Here is a 16,435-nt window from a genome sequence, read left to right as displayed (position 1 = left end):
ATTCTTAGGGCCAATTATGGATTTCACATGACTAGGAATGCAGATATACATAGACAACAAAAAAATGGGCCTCGCTCATGGTATTTTGTGCATTCAAATGACCATCTATAAAAATGTAATTGTTCGTTGTCCACAGCTTATGAATGCCCATGCCATTGTGGGGCACTTCACCATGTTTGTCTGTAAACCGCTCGCCTACAAGTGGGCTGCAGTTGCGGCAGGTTGTAACAAATTTTTGCACATTTGAGAGAAATACTTGTGTCAAATTTCTGGGGTCTTTATTTCAGCTCATGAAACCAACAACTTTACATGTTCCATTTGTAAGTGTACATTTGTCAAATAAAACCTAGACATTAAGTACCTACAGCAGCTTCTATACTGCCATGATCTCGCTGTGGTATATTCATGACAAACATATTAATGTCCACTACTCAAGCCATTGTGGGGTGTTTTACACAATCCTTTTGATGAACTTGGCATACCACATGTAAGAGGTTGCTGCACAGAGGCCATACCTACAGAGAGGAAGAGAAGCACTCATTGGATATGCATACAGCTCAAGTGATCCTAGTTCTACTTTTAGTTATGCAAGCCATAGAGGCTCACAGTGAAGAAAAAAAATGACAATTGATGTGAAAAATGACAACTTACCACGTCATAATGTACTGCATATGTTCATTCCTTAGGGTGACTCGGGTCTGTCCTCCTATAGGTCCACCCGGAATTGTGCTGGCTGAGAATATTAACCAACAAACCTTCGCTTTTCATTCATTCTCAATGAAACACGCACTACCAACTCACTTCGGATAAAAAAATGGATTTACTGTTATTCCAAACCTCAGCTGAAGGGAATGTTAATCACCATTCAGTCTTTCACATACCTTATTTTCTCATATACCATGCAATTAAATCAAAGTGTATTGTCTAAATAGGGTAATACTGAGAGCTGTACCCAGGTCAGCATCGATGAAGATCTGCTCAGCCCCTGTGACTCTAGCCATTGTCTCCAGGTCGCGGTAGTGCCAGCGGTTGCGCTCCACGTCGTTTTGTGGCACAAAGGGTTTGCGGATCTCTGTCAGCCTCACCACACCTACCAGGTCAACCTCGTCATCCACCTACAGAGCAGCGCCATGACAAAATCATCACCCATGACAACTTTGAGTCTTGAATTAGTCAATGAATATGGGGGGCTTACCTGTCCCTTCATCCTGGTTTCTGGCTTGATCTTCTTCCTAGGAACATATCCTCTGTTTACAAGGATCGTGATCCTGTGAAATGTATACAAGAATGTCAACAGTGTAAGGAGACAATAATGTCTTAACATTTTGGAGCTCTCACATACTGGTAGCAGCAATTGCGATGTGTGTGTGTGTGTGTGTCTCTTACCCTAGGTCACTGCAGTAGAACGGGGTAACGACATTGGCTCCAGTATCTCCACTGGATGACAGCTGGCCTGCCTCCCTTGCCTCTTTCTCTGGGTCGACAGGTGAGCGTGGTAAGATGTACATCTCCTGGGAGTGGTCATAGTGCCCACGCACCTTTACTCTCCTGTACTCCAGATTGTTCAACTCCAGAGGACTAGGAAGCAAAGACATATAAACAAGAACATTACAAACACTTCCAGTCTGAACTAAAAAAATCAAGACAACATAATTATGTGTAATTATCTGTCTGATAACTTGTGTGTGCATGTGATCCTCACTCAATAGGAAGAGGAATGGGTTCAACGGAGGTAAGACTTCTCAGTTCTGCAATCAACTTAATTTTCCATTCCCGACGTTTCACCTAAGTAGAAGAGTTGCTTAGGTCAGTATAATTTGTCATATCCATTCTAGAGGTACTGCCATTTGAACTACTGTGTAATGGAGCCATACCTGCCATGTCCCAAGACCAAATGTGGTGACAGGGATCAGAAGCAGAAGCCATTTGAGGAAGGAGTCCTCTCCCTTCGCTGCACTGGCAGCTGTGGAGCTTGACAGTCGACCAAAGTTGATACACTTGCCTGGAGTGTTTGGAAAGGTGTCGGAGTGTTTGGAAAGGTGTCAGAGCTATAACCATTACGAATCAACGTTATGAAATGGTAAGCTTCGGTCATTGAATCACATGGCTAGTGTGCTAGCTATGAATATGTCTGAAACATTACCTTCTGATTGTTTGAAGAGAGGCAGTCGTGGCAATAGAGTCCTCTTGAAATAAATTGCATGTGACTGAAATGAGAAATGCATTCACTTACATCAGCAGTCAAACTGTAGGTCACTGGAATTTATGCAACAGCAAGCTAGCTAACGCCAGTTAACGTTAGTTCTTAAGATATTCATACTTGAAATACAGTAGCCATGTACTGTAGCTTTATCAACTTACGTTATTTTTGATCATCTTCAAGGTCTTAGCAGAACACGCGAACATAACTGTTAAACTGCCCATAGTTACTGAAAATATGGTAAACACACAGACAGTCAATTTGACGAGGCAACTGGCAAAATAACTTACATATCCTGTGTGCAGGAGGGATTGTGTTTGATGTAACTACATCCGGTCCAACCTGACTTCAATGTGACGCCCATTTCAGTCTGTACACGTGCATTTGTAGCTAGCTAGTACTTTTAATGCTGCCTGTCTTTGGTTGTCATTTAAACAGCAAATGTTGCAATTTTATTTTGATCATCATAAGTAAAGTTATTTATTCACCATTGGCTAAGGTATCAGAAAGATGACCTGCAACATCTCGCTCGTACTTTCTGTTTGAAGAGGGACTTTACATTAGCTAGTGGCTATTTATTGTTAGCATATTCGTGATTGTCGATTTTTTTTTTGTTCGAGAAATGGCAAGTCTTGCTTCAAAGGACTCATACCTTCAGAAATTGGCGAGTAAAGTATGTGCTCAACAGCAAGAACCAAGGAATAGGCCATTTGGTAAATGTTTTCAGGTTCTATCTATTAGCTAGCTGCATGTTTTAATTTGTATGACAATTGTTTTTGAATACATTTTAATGGTTGCTGATGTTAATCAATCAACCTCTAGCATCACTGACTTAAAAATAAACACCCCTCCAATGTATAGGCATTTTCATCTGTACTTATACAACCTAACATGTTGTCTCTCTTCATGACTGAAGTCCCTTTTCAAGGTGGACGTGTGGCTGGCCCTCCAAAGAAGAGGAACAAAACCAATCACAAACAGATAAGTGTAAACAGCAACGTAGCGAAACACCAGAAGTTACCTTTGAAGCCTAACAAGAAGCTTGCCATCAACCCAGCACAGAGAGCACCTGGTGTAGTAGAACAGAAGATCTCAAAAGCTACAGTTCCAAATGGGGTGGTGGTTGAGACTAAACAGAAGCCCAAAGGTAAAGTTATATATTGATGTCCAGTCCACAAATGATGCTCAACTTCCTAACATCTTCTGGTGATACTTGCCTTTCCTCTTTGTTTTTTTGTCTAGGTCCAATATAAATGGTGTAATAGCCATGTCAGAGACATTATTGTACTCTTCATTGACTTTTGTTCTCACCCTGAAGGTGGAAAGCCGGGTACTGAATTCTCCACGGTAGATATTCTACGGCAGAGACTTCATGAGAAGATTGAGGAGTCTCGTGGGCAGGTATGTGTTAGGTTATCTAAGGGGTTGTTCAGTGTCTACATGCGGTAAAATGTCTCATTACCGATCCACAGTTGACTGTCATGACTTGACAATGCACATTTCTGTTGACATAGCCTACAACTAACCTTACATCCCCTTTTCTTCCTGTAGGGAACCCCTAAGGACCCATCCTCTGAGGAGGTGCAGAAGAAGCGAGAGAAGAGAAAGCAGGAGAGGGAGCGCAAGAAGAGGAAGCGTAAAGAGTTCCTCATTAAGAAGCTCGCTGAGAAAGCTGGCTTAGAGTATGAGCCTGAGATAAAAAGGGAAGAGGCCCCTCCTCCCACCGCACCAGCTGCGGGCAAGCGGGACGAGACAGCCATCGTCTTCAACAAGGTGGAGCTGGGCGATGGTGGGTTCTTGGACAAAGAGCAGAAGAAGAAGGAGAAGAAGAACCGGATAAAAGGCGGCCTGACACCGCTGGTGGGCAAGAACTACAAGCAGTTGCTGGGGCGCGTGGAGGCTCGCAAGGCTAAGCTGGAGGAGCTGCGGGAGAAGGATGAGGGCAAGGCCAAGGTGCAGGAGGAGAAGATGAAGTGGACCAATGTGCTGTACAAGGCAGAGGGTCTGAAGATCAAGGATGACGAGAACCTGCTGAGGGCCTCGCTCAAGAGGAAAGAGAAGATGCGCTCGCAGCGGAAGAAGAAGTGGACGGAGCGCAGCGAGACGGTGGTGGAGAAGATGCAAAGGCGACAGGACAAGAGACGCAGGAACATCCAGAAGAACAACAAGGGCAAAGTGGAGAAGAAAAAGGACCGGGCCAGGAAGAGGGGCCGCGTGCTGCCTGAAGACCTGAAGAAGGCTCAGGTGTAGGTGGATGGGGAGGAGGGTCAAGCTGAGGGTTGTGGAAAATGGACTGATTAATTGATGAACATGTCTTTTTGATTGAGCTCTACTGCTTTTTTGTGGTATGGTGCTTTGTCCAGTGTCCACATAATATTCATAATGCTTTGGACTTATGTTAAAAGCCATTGGACAGGGCAAAGACCCAATACAGGGTTCCTCAAGGTTTGAATAACCAGAGCTCTTTGTCAAATCAATGCTTGCTTTTTTACTTTTTATTCTGTTGGTCGCAATGGTTGACACATGCCAAGGATGTCCTGTATTGAAAGTGTAAGCTTCAGTTTAAAATACCTAACTTCATCTGATTTCTCTGTATTGATTGTCAATGTTTTGCTAAATGTAATTGAACTTAAGAAATATGCCCATATTAACTACCCTGTATTCATTTGTTTGAAAGCGCCACACAAATAGCATTGGAAACACGTTATTGCCATATGTGGTGCACACTGACTCTTATAGATTGATTGATTCATAGGCCTATTAATGGGTGTTTATGTAAACAAATGAAACACTTAAAAGGTAGAAAATTATGGTTAATTATTTATTAAATTATTTCATTGGCGCGTTCACTATTCATCCGCTGGTGTAGAACCGGTGAAATAAACCAAACTAAAGGCGCAAGCGACAATTTATATATTAAGACCCGCCTATACGGGAAGTTATAATCAAAACGGAGGGGTCAAGGTTCGGGGGCAGTATCGCGACGTCCTCCCCCAGCTGAAGGAGTTTTTAATTATTTATTTTTTACCCCAGCTGAAGGAGTGCAGTCGGCACACTAGCACAACATCAGCGAATTGGTTAAAGACACGAACGTATAGCTCGAATTTGCAAACGTTGATTCTGTTACAAGGTCAGGTAATATTTTTGTTTTACTAGAATTTAGATAACCTTTATAAGATATATAGCCTCCAGCTGAAAATGTCAAACTGAACTAGTCAAAGATTATTTTGTGTTAACCAGTTTTATTGTGGCTAATCATTAATTGAATGCGTAGCCTGAGTTGTGTGGGTGGTTCATTACACTAATGGTTGATAACTGATTCAAGGTAATCTGCACTCTTCACTGACATGCTAAGAAGAGTAGCGGCAAATGTGGCTGTGAATAGTTGGAAAGGAAACATTTTTGAACTTGATCATAAGGTATGGGTATCTACCGATATGAACAAGTAACCATTTTTACATGTTCTCTTTGTGCTTTCAAGACAACAGGGAACTTTGAAAAAATAACGTCAAATCATGGCGTCAGTGATCTTCAGATTGGCGCTCTAAAACTGGTTCCAGACCATGGTTACTTGGATCCCTGGTGTTACTTGGCCTATCCACGGTGGTTATTTGAGATGAGAACATAAGCCAACTGGTAAAATGCACATGAAAGTGTACTCCAGGCAGAGCTAAATTCAGTTGGTGGTACAGTAAATGAAAAGGGTTGGGAACCACTCTGGAAAGAGGCCTGAGTTCCCAACTTGGAATTCCGAGCTGGATGACTGACCATTCAAATGATTTTTTCCCAGTCAGCTATTTTTTTCCTCCTGAGTTCCCAGTTCTCTTGAAAGCAGCAAACAATATAGCTTCAAAATGTTGGCATGTCAGACTGTCAATCATTGCAGCCATAGATATGTTAATTAATTTGAGTGGTTTCCCCAGCCCCATGCCTCAGGTGACTAAACAAAGTGTCCAGGGTCAGGGTATTGAAATGGCCGCTTGTGGCTATTCAAGTATATTTTATAAGGAGTTGTATGCTCTAAAGAGCCATGTGAAATCCTCTACATATTTCAATTGACTATTTAATAAAGTAAATGAACATTTATTTCATTTCAGTTAATCATGGCACGCCAGCTACATGCTCGCAGAATCGAGGGAATTGACAAAAATATATGGTAATTTTACAGAAATGGCTCAAATGTGCGTGCAACGTTTTTATATCATACATTGTTGTTTATCAATTGTTCTGTATTGACAGGGTTGATTTTACACAGCTGGCTGCTGACTACAAGGTGGTGAATCTAGGCCAGGGCTTTCCTGACTTCTCCCCACCAAGCTACATCCAAGAGGCCCTCTGCAAAGCAGTCAACGGAGGATGTTCAATGCATCAGTACACACATGCTTTCGTGAGAAAAACACAATAGTGTCTGTGTGTGCCGCACACTTGATTTTACCTCAGCACATTTGTGGTTGATGTTTTATACCTTTTTTCAAGACATTTTTATTTTTTATTTCACCTTTATTTAACCAGGTAAGCTAGTTGAGAACAAGTTGTCATTTACAACTGCGACCTGGCCAAGTTAAAGCAAAGCAGTGCGACAGAAACGACAACAGAGTTACACATGGAATAAACAAGTGTACAGTCAATAACAAAATAGAAAAAAAGGAAATCTATATGTGTGCAAATGGCATGATGAGGTAAGGCAATAAATAGGCCATAGTAGCAAAGGAATTACAATTTAGCAGATTAACTCTGGTGTTCTGGATGAGCAGATGATGATGACGGTGTGTAAGTAGTGATACTGGTGTGCAAAAGAGCAGCAAAGTAAATAAAAACAATATGGGGATGAGGTAGGTAGCTTGGGTGGGCTATTTACAGATTAACTATGTACAGTTGCAGCGATCGGTTAGCTGCTCAGATAGCTGATGTTTAAAATTAGTGAGGGAAATGTAAGTCTCCAGCTTCAGCGATTTTAAAAAATATATATTTTTTTAATTTTGCAATTCGTTCCAGTCACTGGCAGCAGAGAACTGGAAGGAAAGGCGGCCAAAGGAGGTTATGGAGTTGGGGATGACCAGTGAGATATACTTGCTGGAGAGTGCTACGGGTGGGTGGTGTTATCGTGACCAGTGAGCTGAGATAAGGCGGAGCTTTACCTAGCAAAGACTTATAGATGACCTGGAGCCAGTGGGTTTGGCGACGAATATGCAGTGAGGGCCAGCCAACTAGAGCATACAGGTCGCAGTGGTGGGTGGTATAAGGCGCTTTGGTAACAAAACGGATGGCACTATGATAGACTGCATCCAATTTGCTGAGTAGAGTATTGGAAGCTATTTTGTAAATGACATCGCTGAATTCGAGGATCGGTAGGATAGTCAGTTTTACTAGGATAAGTTTGGCGGCGTGAGTGAAGGAGGCTTTGTTTGCGAAATAGAAAGCCGATTCTAGATTTGATTTTGGATTGGAGATGTTTGATATGAGTCGAAGGAGAGTTGTATGTCATTGAAGCTCGTTTGGAGGTTAGTTAACAGTGTCCAAAGAAGGGCCAGATGTATACAGAATGGTGTCGTCTGTGTAGAGGTGGATCAGGGAATCACCGGCAGCAAGAGCGACATCTTTGATATATATACAGAGAAAAGAATAAGCCCAAGATTTGAACCCTGTGGCACCCCCATAGACTGCCAGAGGACAGTACAACAGGCCCTCCGATTTGACACACTGAACTCTATCGAAGAAGTAGTTGGTGAACAAGGCGAGGCAGTCATTTGAGAAACCAAGGCTATTGAATCTGCCGCCGATAAGAATGCGGTGATTGACAGTCGAAAGCCTTGGCCAGGTCGATGAAGACGGCTGCACAGTACTGTCTTTTATCGATGGCGGTTATATTGTTTAGTACCTTGAGCGTCGCTGAGGTGCACCCATGGGAAACTGGCTTGCACAGCGGAGAAGTTACGGTGGGATTCGAAATGGTCAGTGATCTGTTTATTAACTTGGCTTTCGAAGACTTTAGAAAAGCAGGGCAGGATGGATATAGGTCTATAACAGTTTGGGTCTAGAGAATCACCCCCTTTGAAGAGGAGGATGACCCCAGCTGTTGGTTGGGGGAGCCAGGAGGAAAGCATGGCCAGCCGTAGAGAAATGCCAATTGAAATGTTCGATTATCATGGATTTATCGTTGGTGACCGTGTTACCTAGCCTCAGTGCAGTGGGCAGCTGGGAGGGGGTGCTCTTGTTCTCCATGGACTTTACAGTGTCCCAAAACTTTTTGGAGTTTGAGCTACAGGATGCAAATTTATGTTTGAAAAAGATAGCCTTTGCTTTCCTGACTGACTGTGTGTATTGGTTCCTGACTTCCCTGAACAGTTGCAAATCGCGGGGACTATTCGATGCTATTGCAGACCGCCACCGGATGTTTTTGTGCTGGTCAAGGGCAGTCAGATCTTGGCTATATCTGTTCTTAGTTGTACATTTTTTTGAGTGGGGTGTGCTTATGTAAGATGGTGAGGAAATGACATGGTCTTTTTGTTTAGAAAAATGTCTTGTACAGAAACGTCCATCACAATAAATGCGCAGAGGTAAAATTGTGTGTGGCATATATACAGAACCAGTCAAAAGTTTGGACACAGCTACTTATTCCAGGGTTTTCCTTTATTTTTAATAGTACCGTTCAAAAGTTTGGGGTCACTGAGAAATGTCCTTGTTTTTGAAAGAAAAGCAAAAAAAGAAAGTCAATTTAAAATAACATAAAACTTATCAGAAATACAGCGTAGACAATGTTGTGAATGACTATTGTAGCTTGAAATGGCTTTTCTTAAAATGGGATATGTACATAGGCGTACAGAGGCCCATTATCAGCAACCATCACTCCTATGTTCCAATGGTACATTGTGTTAGCTAATCGAATTTGATCATTTTAAAAGGCTAATTGATCATTAGGAAACTCTTTTGCAATTATGTTAGCACAGCTGAAAACTTCTGATTTTAAAGAAGCAATAAAACTGGCCTTTAGACTGGTTGAGTATCTAGAGCATCAGCATTTGTGGGTTCAATTACAGGCCCCATATGGCTAGAAACAAATAACTTTCTTCTGAAACTCGTCAGTCTACTCTTGTTCTGAAAAATGAAGGCTATTCCATGCTAGAAATTGCCACGATCTCGTACAATGTTGTGTACTACTCCCTTCACAGAACAGCACAAACTGTCTCTAACGAGAATAGAAAGAGTGGGAGGCCCCGGTGCACAACTGAGCAAGAGGACAAGTACATTAGTGTCTAGTTTGAGAAACAGATGCCTTACAAGTCCTCAACTGGCAGCTTCATTAAATGGTATCCGTATAACACCAGTCACAACGTCAACAGTGAAGAGGCGACTCCGTGATGCTGGCCTTCTAGGCAGAGTTCCTCTGTCCAGTGTCTGTTATTTTGCCCAACTTAATCTTTACTTTTCATTGGCCAGTCTGAGATATGGATTTTTCTTTGCAATTCTTCCTAGAAGGCCAGCATCCCGGAGTCGCCTTTTCACTGTTGACTTTGATGAAGCTGCCAGTTGAGGACTTGTGAGGCGTCTGTTTCCCAAACTAGACACACTAATGTACTTGTCCTCTTGCTCAGTTGTTCCCCGGGGCCTTTCACTCTTGTTATTCTGGTTAGAGCCAGTTTGCGCTGTTCTGTGAAGGGAGTAGTACACCATATTGTATGAGATCTTCAGTTTCTTGCATGGAATAGCCTTAATTTCCCAGATCAAAAATGGGCTGAGTTTCAGAATAAAGTTATTTGTTTCTGGACATTTTGAGCCTGTAATCGAACCCACAAATGCTGATCCTCTAGATATTCAAGTAGTCTAAAGAAGGCCAGTTTTATTGCTTCTTTAATCAGAACAACAGTTTTCAGCTGTGTTAACATATTTGCAAAAGAGTTTCTAATGATCAATTGGCCTTTTAAAATGATCAACTTGGATTAGCTAACACAACAGAAGAGTAATGGTTGCTGATCATGGGCCTCTGTACACCTATGTAGATATTCCATAAAAAAATCTGCCATTTCCAGCTACCATTTACCACATTGTCTACACTGTATTTCTGATCTATTTTAATGGACAAAAACAAGGACATTCCTAAGTGACCCCAAACGTGTTTTATTTATATATACATACATGCATACATGCATACATACATTGGGGCAAAAAAGTATTTAGTCAGCCACCAATTGTGCATGTTCTCCCACTTAGATGAGAGGCCTGTAATTTTCATCATAGGTACACTTCAACTATGACAGACAAAATGAGAAAAAAAATCCAGAAAATCACATTGTAGGATTTTTAATGAATTTATTTGCAAATTATGGTGGAAAATAAGTATTTGGTCAATAACAAAAGTTTCTCAATACTTTGTTATATACCCTTTGTTGGCAATGACAGAGGTCAAACGTTTTCTGTAAGTCTTCACAAGGTTCTCACACACTGTTGCTGGTATTTTGGCCCATTCCTCCATGCAGATCTCCTCTAGAGCAGTGATGTTTTGGGGCTGTTGCTGGGCAACACGGACTTTCAACTCCCTCCAAAGATTTTTCTCTGGAGACTGGCTAGGCCACTCCAGGACCTTGAAATGCTTCTTATGAAGCCACTCCTTCTTTGCCCGGGCGGTGTGTTTGGGATCATTGTTATGCTGAAAGACTCAGCCACGTTTCATCTTCAATGCCCTTGCTGATGGTAGGAGGTTTTCACTCAAATCTCACGATACATGGCCCCATTCATTCTTTCCTTCACACAGACCATCGTCCTGGTCCCTTTGCAGAAAAACAGCCCCAAAGCATGAGGTTTCCACCCCCATGCTTCACAGTAGGTATGGTCCTTTGGATGCAACTCAGCATTCTTTGTCCTCCAATCACGATGAGTTGAGTTTTTACCAAAAAGTTATATTTTGGTTTCATCTGACCATATGACATTCTCCCAATCTTCTTCTGGATTATCAAAATGCTCTCTAGCAAACTTCAGACGGGCCTGGACATGTACTGGCTTAAGCAGGGGGACACGTCTGGCACTGCAGGATTTGAGTCCCTGGCGGTGTAGTGTGTTACTGATGGTAGGCTTTGTTACTTTGGTCCCAGCTTTGCAGGTCTGTCATTACCAACAAAGGGTATATAACAAAGTATTGAGAAACTTTTGTTATTGACCAAATACTTATTTTCCACCATAATTTGCAAATAAATTCATTAAAACTCCTACAATGTGATTTTCTGGATTTTTTTTCTTCTCATTTTGTTTGTCATAGTTGAAGTGTACCTATGATGAAAATTACAGGCCTCATCTTAAGTGGGAGAACTTGCACAATTGGTGGCTGACTAAATACTTTTTTGCCCCACTGTATATACACATGCGCACGCACACATTTTGTTTTTACATTGTTGGTCTTTGGGACGGTAACTCCCAGTACCACAAATAAGAAGCTTGCTAATGTGCGTGTTAATTCTTCTAAAGTGTGTGTGGTTTATTTTGTTCTTCTCTAGGGCCATCCCCCTCTTGTGTCGATCCTGGCTAAGTTCTTTGGTAGAGTCGTGGGACATGAGATTAATGCTTTCGAGGACATCCTGGTCACTGTCGGAGCCTACCAGGCTCTCTTCTGCACCTTTCAAGCCCTGGTCGATGAAGAAGATGAGGTAACAGTGACTGTCGTCAACAACACCTAGACAAAGGGTGCAACTCAATACTGAGATGCACAGTTTTTACTGTGCATCTCATATCAGTCAGTCACTTCTGTCTTCTAGGTCATCATTATTGAGCCTTTTTTCGACTGCTATCAGCCAATGGTGAAGATGGCAGGAGGAAAAGGTGTCTATGTGCCACTGAGGCCCGTGAGTAGTGTGATTTAAAAAAGAAAAAGAAATTACAATATTTTTACGTACCTTTCATGGCCCATTTCCTATGGTGTAACAGTAAGTGCTAGCCTAAAGCTCATTGATAATGTTTACATGCACAGTAATACGATATTAAACTGATTATGGCAGTAGGCAGATTATGTAATAGTCCTGTAAACACCTGACTCTGCTTATGTTAATCGGCGTAAGGTAAAAATCGAAGTAAGCATATGCCCATTAAAACACCTGGTTTTCTGAGCAATCTTTCAAATTATTAAGACATGTAAACCCCTTAATCGGCATTCCAGCAGTGTATTTGATCTGCGCATGTGGCAGCGCCGAGCGAGCCTTTCACATAGACTTTAAACACTGGAACAAAGAGGCCTAGCTTGAACCATGAAAAACAGCCCCAGACCATTATTCCTCCATCACCAAACTTTACAGTAAAGTAAGGCCATTCTACTGGCAATGTTTGTCTGTGGAGATTGCATGGCGGTGTGCTCGATTAAAAAATAAATAATAATATACACCTGTCAGCAACGGGTGTGGCTGAAATAGCCGAACCCACTAATTTAAAGGGGTTTCCACATACTTTTGTATGTCCGAACTCATAATCAACTATGCTTCTCAAATAACATGGACACTGTGGTAGAAGGTTTATTTTGATTGCCGATATTCTGCATGTATCAAAGTTCCATGAAGTAGCCTGATTTCAGATGGGTCCATGTAATCATAATTATTAGGAAAATTGTTCTCCTTGCAAAGCATGTAAACGTTTTAATTAAACTTTTTATATTAATCTGAACAATCCACAATAATTGCATCAAATAAAATGTTATTTGTCACATGCACCAAATACAGACGGGGTAGACGTTACTGTGAACTGCTTACTTACAAGCCCTTAACCAACAATGCAGTTCAAGAAAGACTTCAAATATGAACTAAAGTAAAACATTTAATTTGAAAGGAATATAATAAAAATAACTATGCTATATACAGGGGGTACCGGTACCTAGTCAATGTGCGGGGATACAGATTAGTCTGTGATTTTTAAATGTTTATTGTGTGCATGTAATTGATTTAGAGACGTCCGGATAACATAAAGCTGAGGTTGTGTTGTCCTAGAGAGTGGAGGGGGGCAAGGCCCTGACTAGTGCAGACTGGGTCCTATCTTCTGAGGAGTTGGCCAGTAAATTCAACCCACGCACCAAAGCCATCGTCATCAACACTCCCAACAATCCATTAGGCAAGGTGAGACCCCCCACTGTATGGTGAGACTTGTTTCAATGTGATCCTTGAGCTATTCATCCATTTCATATTACGGGTGACATTCTTGTCGTGCAAACGATCTGTGCAGAAACACAGTTAACCACGTAATCTGGCAATTGAATTAGAAACACCTTAATCACTGACTTTTTTCACCTACCACATCTCCTCTTTGTCACATAGGTGTATAAGAGGGAGGAGCTCCAAGTGATTGCTGACCTGTGTATAAAGCACGATGTGGTGTGTATCAGTGACGAGGTGTACGAGTGGCTGACTTATGACGGTGCCAAGCACGTGAAGATAGGTGAGAGACAGTGGATTCAATAGAGACGAGCAGCACAGTTTCTATAGCATGATGTAATAGTCATGGTCAACGGTGATGGCAGTATGGTAATAATGCCCTGATGCAGCTAAATATTATTTTGACTGTTTTCATTCAAGCCAGTCTTCCTGGGATGTGGGAGCGGACTGTCACGATAGGAAGCGGAGGAAAGAGCTTCAGTGCTACAGGGTGGAAGGTAGGTAACCCACTGAAATACTATGCTCAAGTTGAGGCACAGTGCCATATGCAATCTATATTGTGTGTATTGAATTGACTAAGACATCTAATCCATATTGTTTGTATTGCAATGATGCTTGTTTCAGGTTGGCTGGGCTATTGGAGCAGGGCCCATTGTAAAGCACCTGAAGACCGTCCATCAGAACTCTGTGTACCACTGTGCCACGGCCGCTCAGGTTTATGACTGATTTCTAAACCACTACTGTTGGTGTATAAAGACATATGACCTCACCCTTACGCTAACTTCTTGACTTATTTACTTTAACTAACTTGCCTATTGAATGAGGAAGGTGAGCATACTGTATGTCTTGCTCACAACTTTTAAATTGACGGAAGTTGTCTTTAAATTCAGTCTAAATCTTATCTGAAATTGAATTGTTACCTTTCAAAGGTAAGACAACATCCTCCAGCTCATGCTTTGGGTGAGTCATTCACACTCACTCTTGCACCCACTCAGGAGGCGGTGGCCCAAGGTTTCCAGAGAGAGTACGAGCTCTTTGGGACGCCAGAGAGTTACTTCCTGCAGCTGCCTGAGATGCTGAATCAAAAGAGGAAGAAGCTGGCGACCTGTCTGGAGAGTGTTGGCCTGCAGCCCATTCTGCCCGAGGGAGGCTACTTCATGATATCAGACATCTCCTCTCTCAGTGAGTATTAATGTACCAGTACAGTGTGTTTGCTTGTATCTGGTTGTTAAAATGTCATTTATCTGTTTGCGAGTGTTGCAATGTGCTTTTTTTCATGGATCCGCTTTTGTGAGTGTAACAATGTTTCAGCTTCATCAAATTTGTCTTGGTTAATATGGGCATATGAAGTAATGGTTCAATGTCTCTTAATATTTCATAACTGTTTTTTTTCCCAAAGAGGTTGACTTGAATGATCCAAGCACTCAGGATGAACCTCATGACTACAGATTTGTCAAGTGGCTCATTAAAGAGAAGGTAACAAGAGGGGAGAGGTTTAGGTTGAACTAAATATTGAAATGTTGACATGGTATGGATGATGCATAATGTAATCCTGACTTTCTATATGTTCTTCATAATGCAGGGTTTGGCCACTATCCCCGTCTCTGCTTTCTACAGCCCTGAGCACCGCAAGGACTTCCAAAACTACATTCGGTTCTGCTTCGTCAAGGAGGACTCGACATTGAACGCTGCTGAGGATATCCTCAGAAAGTGGAGTGACTGAAAAGGAAGAAGGCACAGACAACTCTTCCTGTTTTGGCTTTATCCACCCCAGCTCAACTTAAGTCTGCTCCGTTGAACCGAGCCATATTCAACACCTCTGGATTTGTTTACACTATGTAGTACTGTAGGAATAGATCTCCATAGGATGTTTTCCTTTGTCAACGTACACTGAGTGTCTTGAACATCTTCCTAATATTGATTCGCACACCTTTTTGCCCTCAGAACAGCCTCAATTTGTTGTGGCATGGACTCTTATCCAAAGCGTTCCACAGGGATGCCGGCCCATGTTGACTCCAATGCTTCCCACAGTTGTCAATTTGGCTGGATGGCCGTCAGGTGGTGGACCATTCTTGATACATATGGGAAACTGTTGAGCGTGAAAAACCTAGCAGCGTCGCAGTTCTTGACACAAACCGGTTCTCCTGGCACCTACTTCCATAACCCATTGAGGCACTTAAACATTTTGTCCTGCCCATTAACCCTCTGAATGGCACACATACACAATCCATGTCTCAATTGTCTCAAGGCTTAATAATGGTTCTTTAACCTGTCTCCTCCAATTCATCTACACTGATTTTTGAAGTGGATGGCCCATAGCTTTCACCTGGATTCAGCTGGTCAGTCTGTCATGGAAAGAGCAGATGTTCCTAATGTTTTGGATACTGTGTATATCTACAATGTCATGAAGGCATATGTCGGCGTAGTCAGTCACACTCTCTGTTCTGATTGTTCTAGTTGGCTGTTTTTTCATTTTTCTTTTCTTTTTTCAAATCTGTCCTGATACGGTAGTAATCAACCTCTTAGAGTAATCATCCGTCCTGCATGGATGTGATCACCATCCAGAGTGCACTATAATTTTATCACATTACTGTTGATTTGAATATTTTTGTTTAACTGCTCTGAATGACATTAATGCACATTTAAAAATGAGACCAAGGGAAAGATGTGCATTGAATTTGCTGTCTTTGGTAGACCTCACTATTTGATGCTGTAAGGTTCTAATTCTGAGTCTCCCCTTATCAATGCCTGCCACATGTAATCGCTTCCCTGCACTCAACACATTTCAAGCTTAGTTGCACACATTATATACCTTCCTCCTATAACCATTCACTTCTGGTGTAGACCCTCTCTCAGTAACATGAAGTAGATTTCATATTCTCAGAACCCAACAATGTCCTTCAATCTTTTAGTGATTTTTTTTTTTTTGTATTATCAACTGGTGGTCTACTCCTCAGAAATTGTCCCAAAGTGTGCTTATTTGCATAAAACTGTATGCTGATCTTGTAAAAATAAAGAGTTTTGAAGCGGCTAAATTTGAATGAGTCCTGCTTTTTATGAAATCATCTACATTTACCAGGTTTGTGTAAATGACATGTTTAGAGCAATCATGTTT

General features: G+C 41.8%; 3 protein-coding genes across 7 annotated transcripts; 2 read left to right on the top strand and 1 right to left on the bottom strand.

Moving 5' to 3' along the window:
* Positions 1–256: 256 nt before the first annotated feature.
* LOC115119687 (surfeit locus protein 1) lies at positions 257–2,509 on the bottom strand. Its single transcript, XM_029648555.2, has 9 exons — positions 2,362–2,509; positions 2,144–2,207; positions 1,875–2,002; positions 1,703–1,785; positions 1,387–1,578; positions 1,196–1,268; positions 953–1,115; positions 652–733; positions 257–515 (listed from the first exon to the last, which is right to left on the bottom strand). Exons 1-9 carry the CDS (start codon positions 2,422–2,424, stop codon positions 452–454), a joined length of 912 nt encoding a protein of 303 aa, XP_029504415.1. The 5' UTR covers positions 2,425–2,509; the 3' UTR covers positions 257–451.
* A 67-nt stretch (positions 2,510–2,576) lies between these two features.
* surf6 (surfeit 6) lies at positions 2,577–4,854 on the top strand. The gene is made up of 4 exons (XM_029648520.2): positions 2,577–2,913; positions 3,117–3,347; positions 3,519–3,601; positions 3,752–4,854. The coding sequence occupies exons 1-4, from the start codon at positions 2,823–2,825 to the stop codon at positions 4,448–4,450; spliced, it is 1,104 nt and encodes a 367-aa protein (XP_029504380.2). The 5' UTR covers positions 2,577–2,822; the 3' UTR covers positions 4,451–4,854.
* Positions 4,855–4,958: 104 nt separating this feature from the next.
* Positions 4,959–16,355, top strand: kyat1 (kynurenine aminotransferase 1). 5 transcript variants are annotated; one of them, XM_029648480.2, is made up of 13 exons: positions 4,959–5,330; positions 5,526–5,619; positions 6,298–6,356; positions 6,440–6,587; positions 11,686–11,835; positions 11,944–12,030; positions 13,159–13,284; positions 13,483–13,603; positions 13,741–13,817; positions 13,945–14,034; positions 14,316–14,502; positions 14,720–14,796; positions 14,903–16,355. In XM_029648480.2, exons 2-13 carry the CDS (start codon positions 5,548–5,550, stop codon positions 15,041–15,043), a joined length of 1,335 nt encoding a protein of 444 aa, XP_029504340.1. In that variant the 5' UTR covers positions 4,959–5,330; positions 5,526–5,547; the 3' UTR covers positions 15,044–16,355. The 5 variants fall into 5 exon arrangements, with proteins under 5 accessions (XP_029504340.1, XP_029504333.1, XP_029504354.1 ...); XM_029648473.2 differs by having other exon boundaries at positions 4,959–5,335; XM_029648494.2 differs by lacking the exon at positions 5,526–5,619.
* The last annotated feature ends 80 nt before the right edge of the window (positions 16,356–16,435 follow it).

Source organism: Oncorhynchus nerka, linkage group LG4 (assembly GCF_034236695.1).
Source record: "Oncorhynchus nerka isolate Pitt River linkage group LG4, Oner_Uvic_2.0, whole genome shotgun sequence".
Classification (NCBI taxonomy): domain Eukaryota; kingdom Metazoa; phylum Chordata; class Actinopteri; order Salmoniformes; family Salmonidae; genus Oncorhynchus; species Oncorhynchus nerka.
Note: the sequence above shows the minus strand (reverse complement) of the source record. Positions and strands in the feature narration are given on the sequence as shown.

Bases quoted from the DNA above. Each gene is read 5' to 3' on its own strand.
- LOC115119687 (XM_029648555.2), bottom strand. From the start codon at position 2,424: ATGGGCAGTTTAACAGTTATGTTCGCGTGTTCTGCTAAGACCTTGAAG. The intron at 1,116-1,195 runs GTAAGCCCCCCA...GCTGCTCTGTAG, and splicing joins AAACCAGGATGAAGGGACAG to GTGGATGACGAGGTTGACCT. The intron at 734-952 runs GTACAGCTCTCA...TAATATTCTCAG, and splicing joins CTTCATCGATGCTGACCTGG to CCAGCACAATTCCGGGTGGA.
- surf6 (XM_029648520.2), top strand. From the start codon at position 2,823: ATGGCAAGTCTTGCTTCAAAGGACTCATACCTTCAGAAATTGGCGAGT. The intron at 2,914-3,116 runs GTAAATGTTTTC...TCATGACTGAAG, and splicing joins ACCAAGGAATAGGCCATTTG to TCCCTTTTCAAGGTGGACGT. The intron at 3,348-3,518 runs GTAAAGTTATAT...CTCACCCTGAAG, and splicing joins GACTAAACAGAAGCCCAAAG to GTGGAAAGCCGGGTACTGAA.
- kyat1 (XM_029648480.2), top strand. From the start codon at position 5,548: ATGCTAAGAAGAGTAGCGGCAAATGTGGCTGTGAATAGTTGGAAAGGA. The intron at 6,357-6,439 runs GTAATTTTACAG...CTGTATTGACAG, and splicing joins GGAATTGACAAAAATATATG to GGTTGATTTTACACAGCTGG. The intron at 11,836-11,943 runs GTAACAGTGACT...TCTGTCTTCTAG, and splicing joins TGGTCGATGAAGAAGATGAG to GTCATCATTATTGAGCCTTT.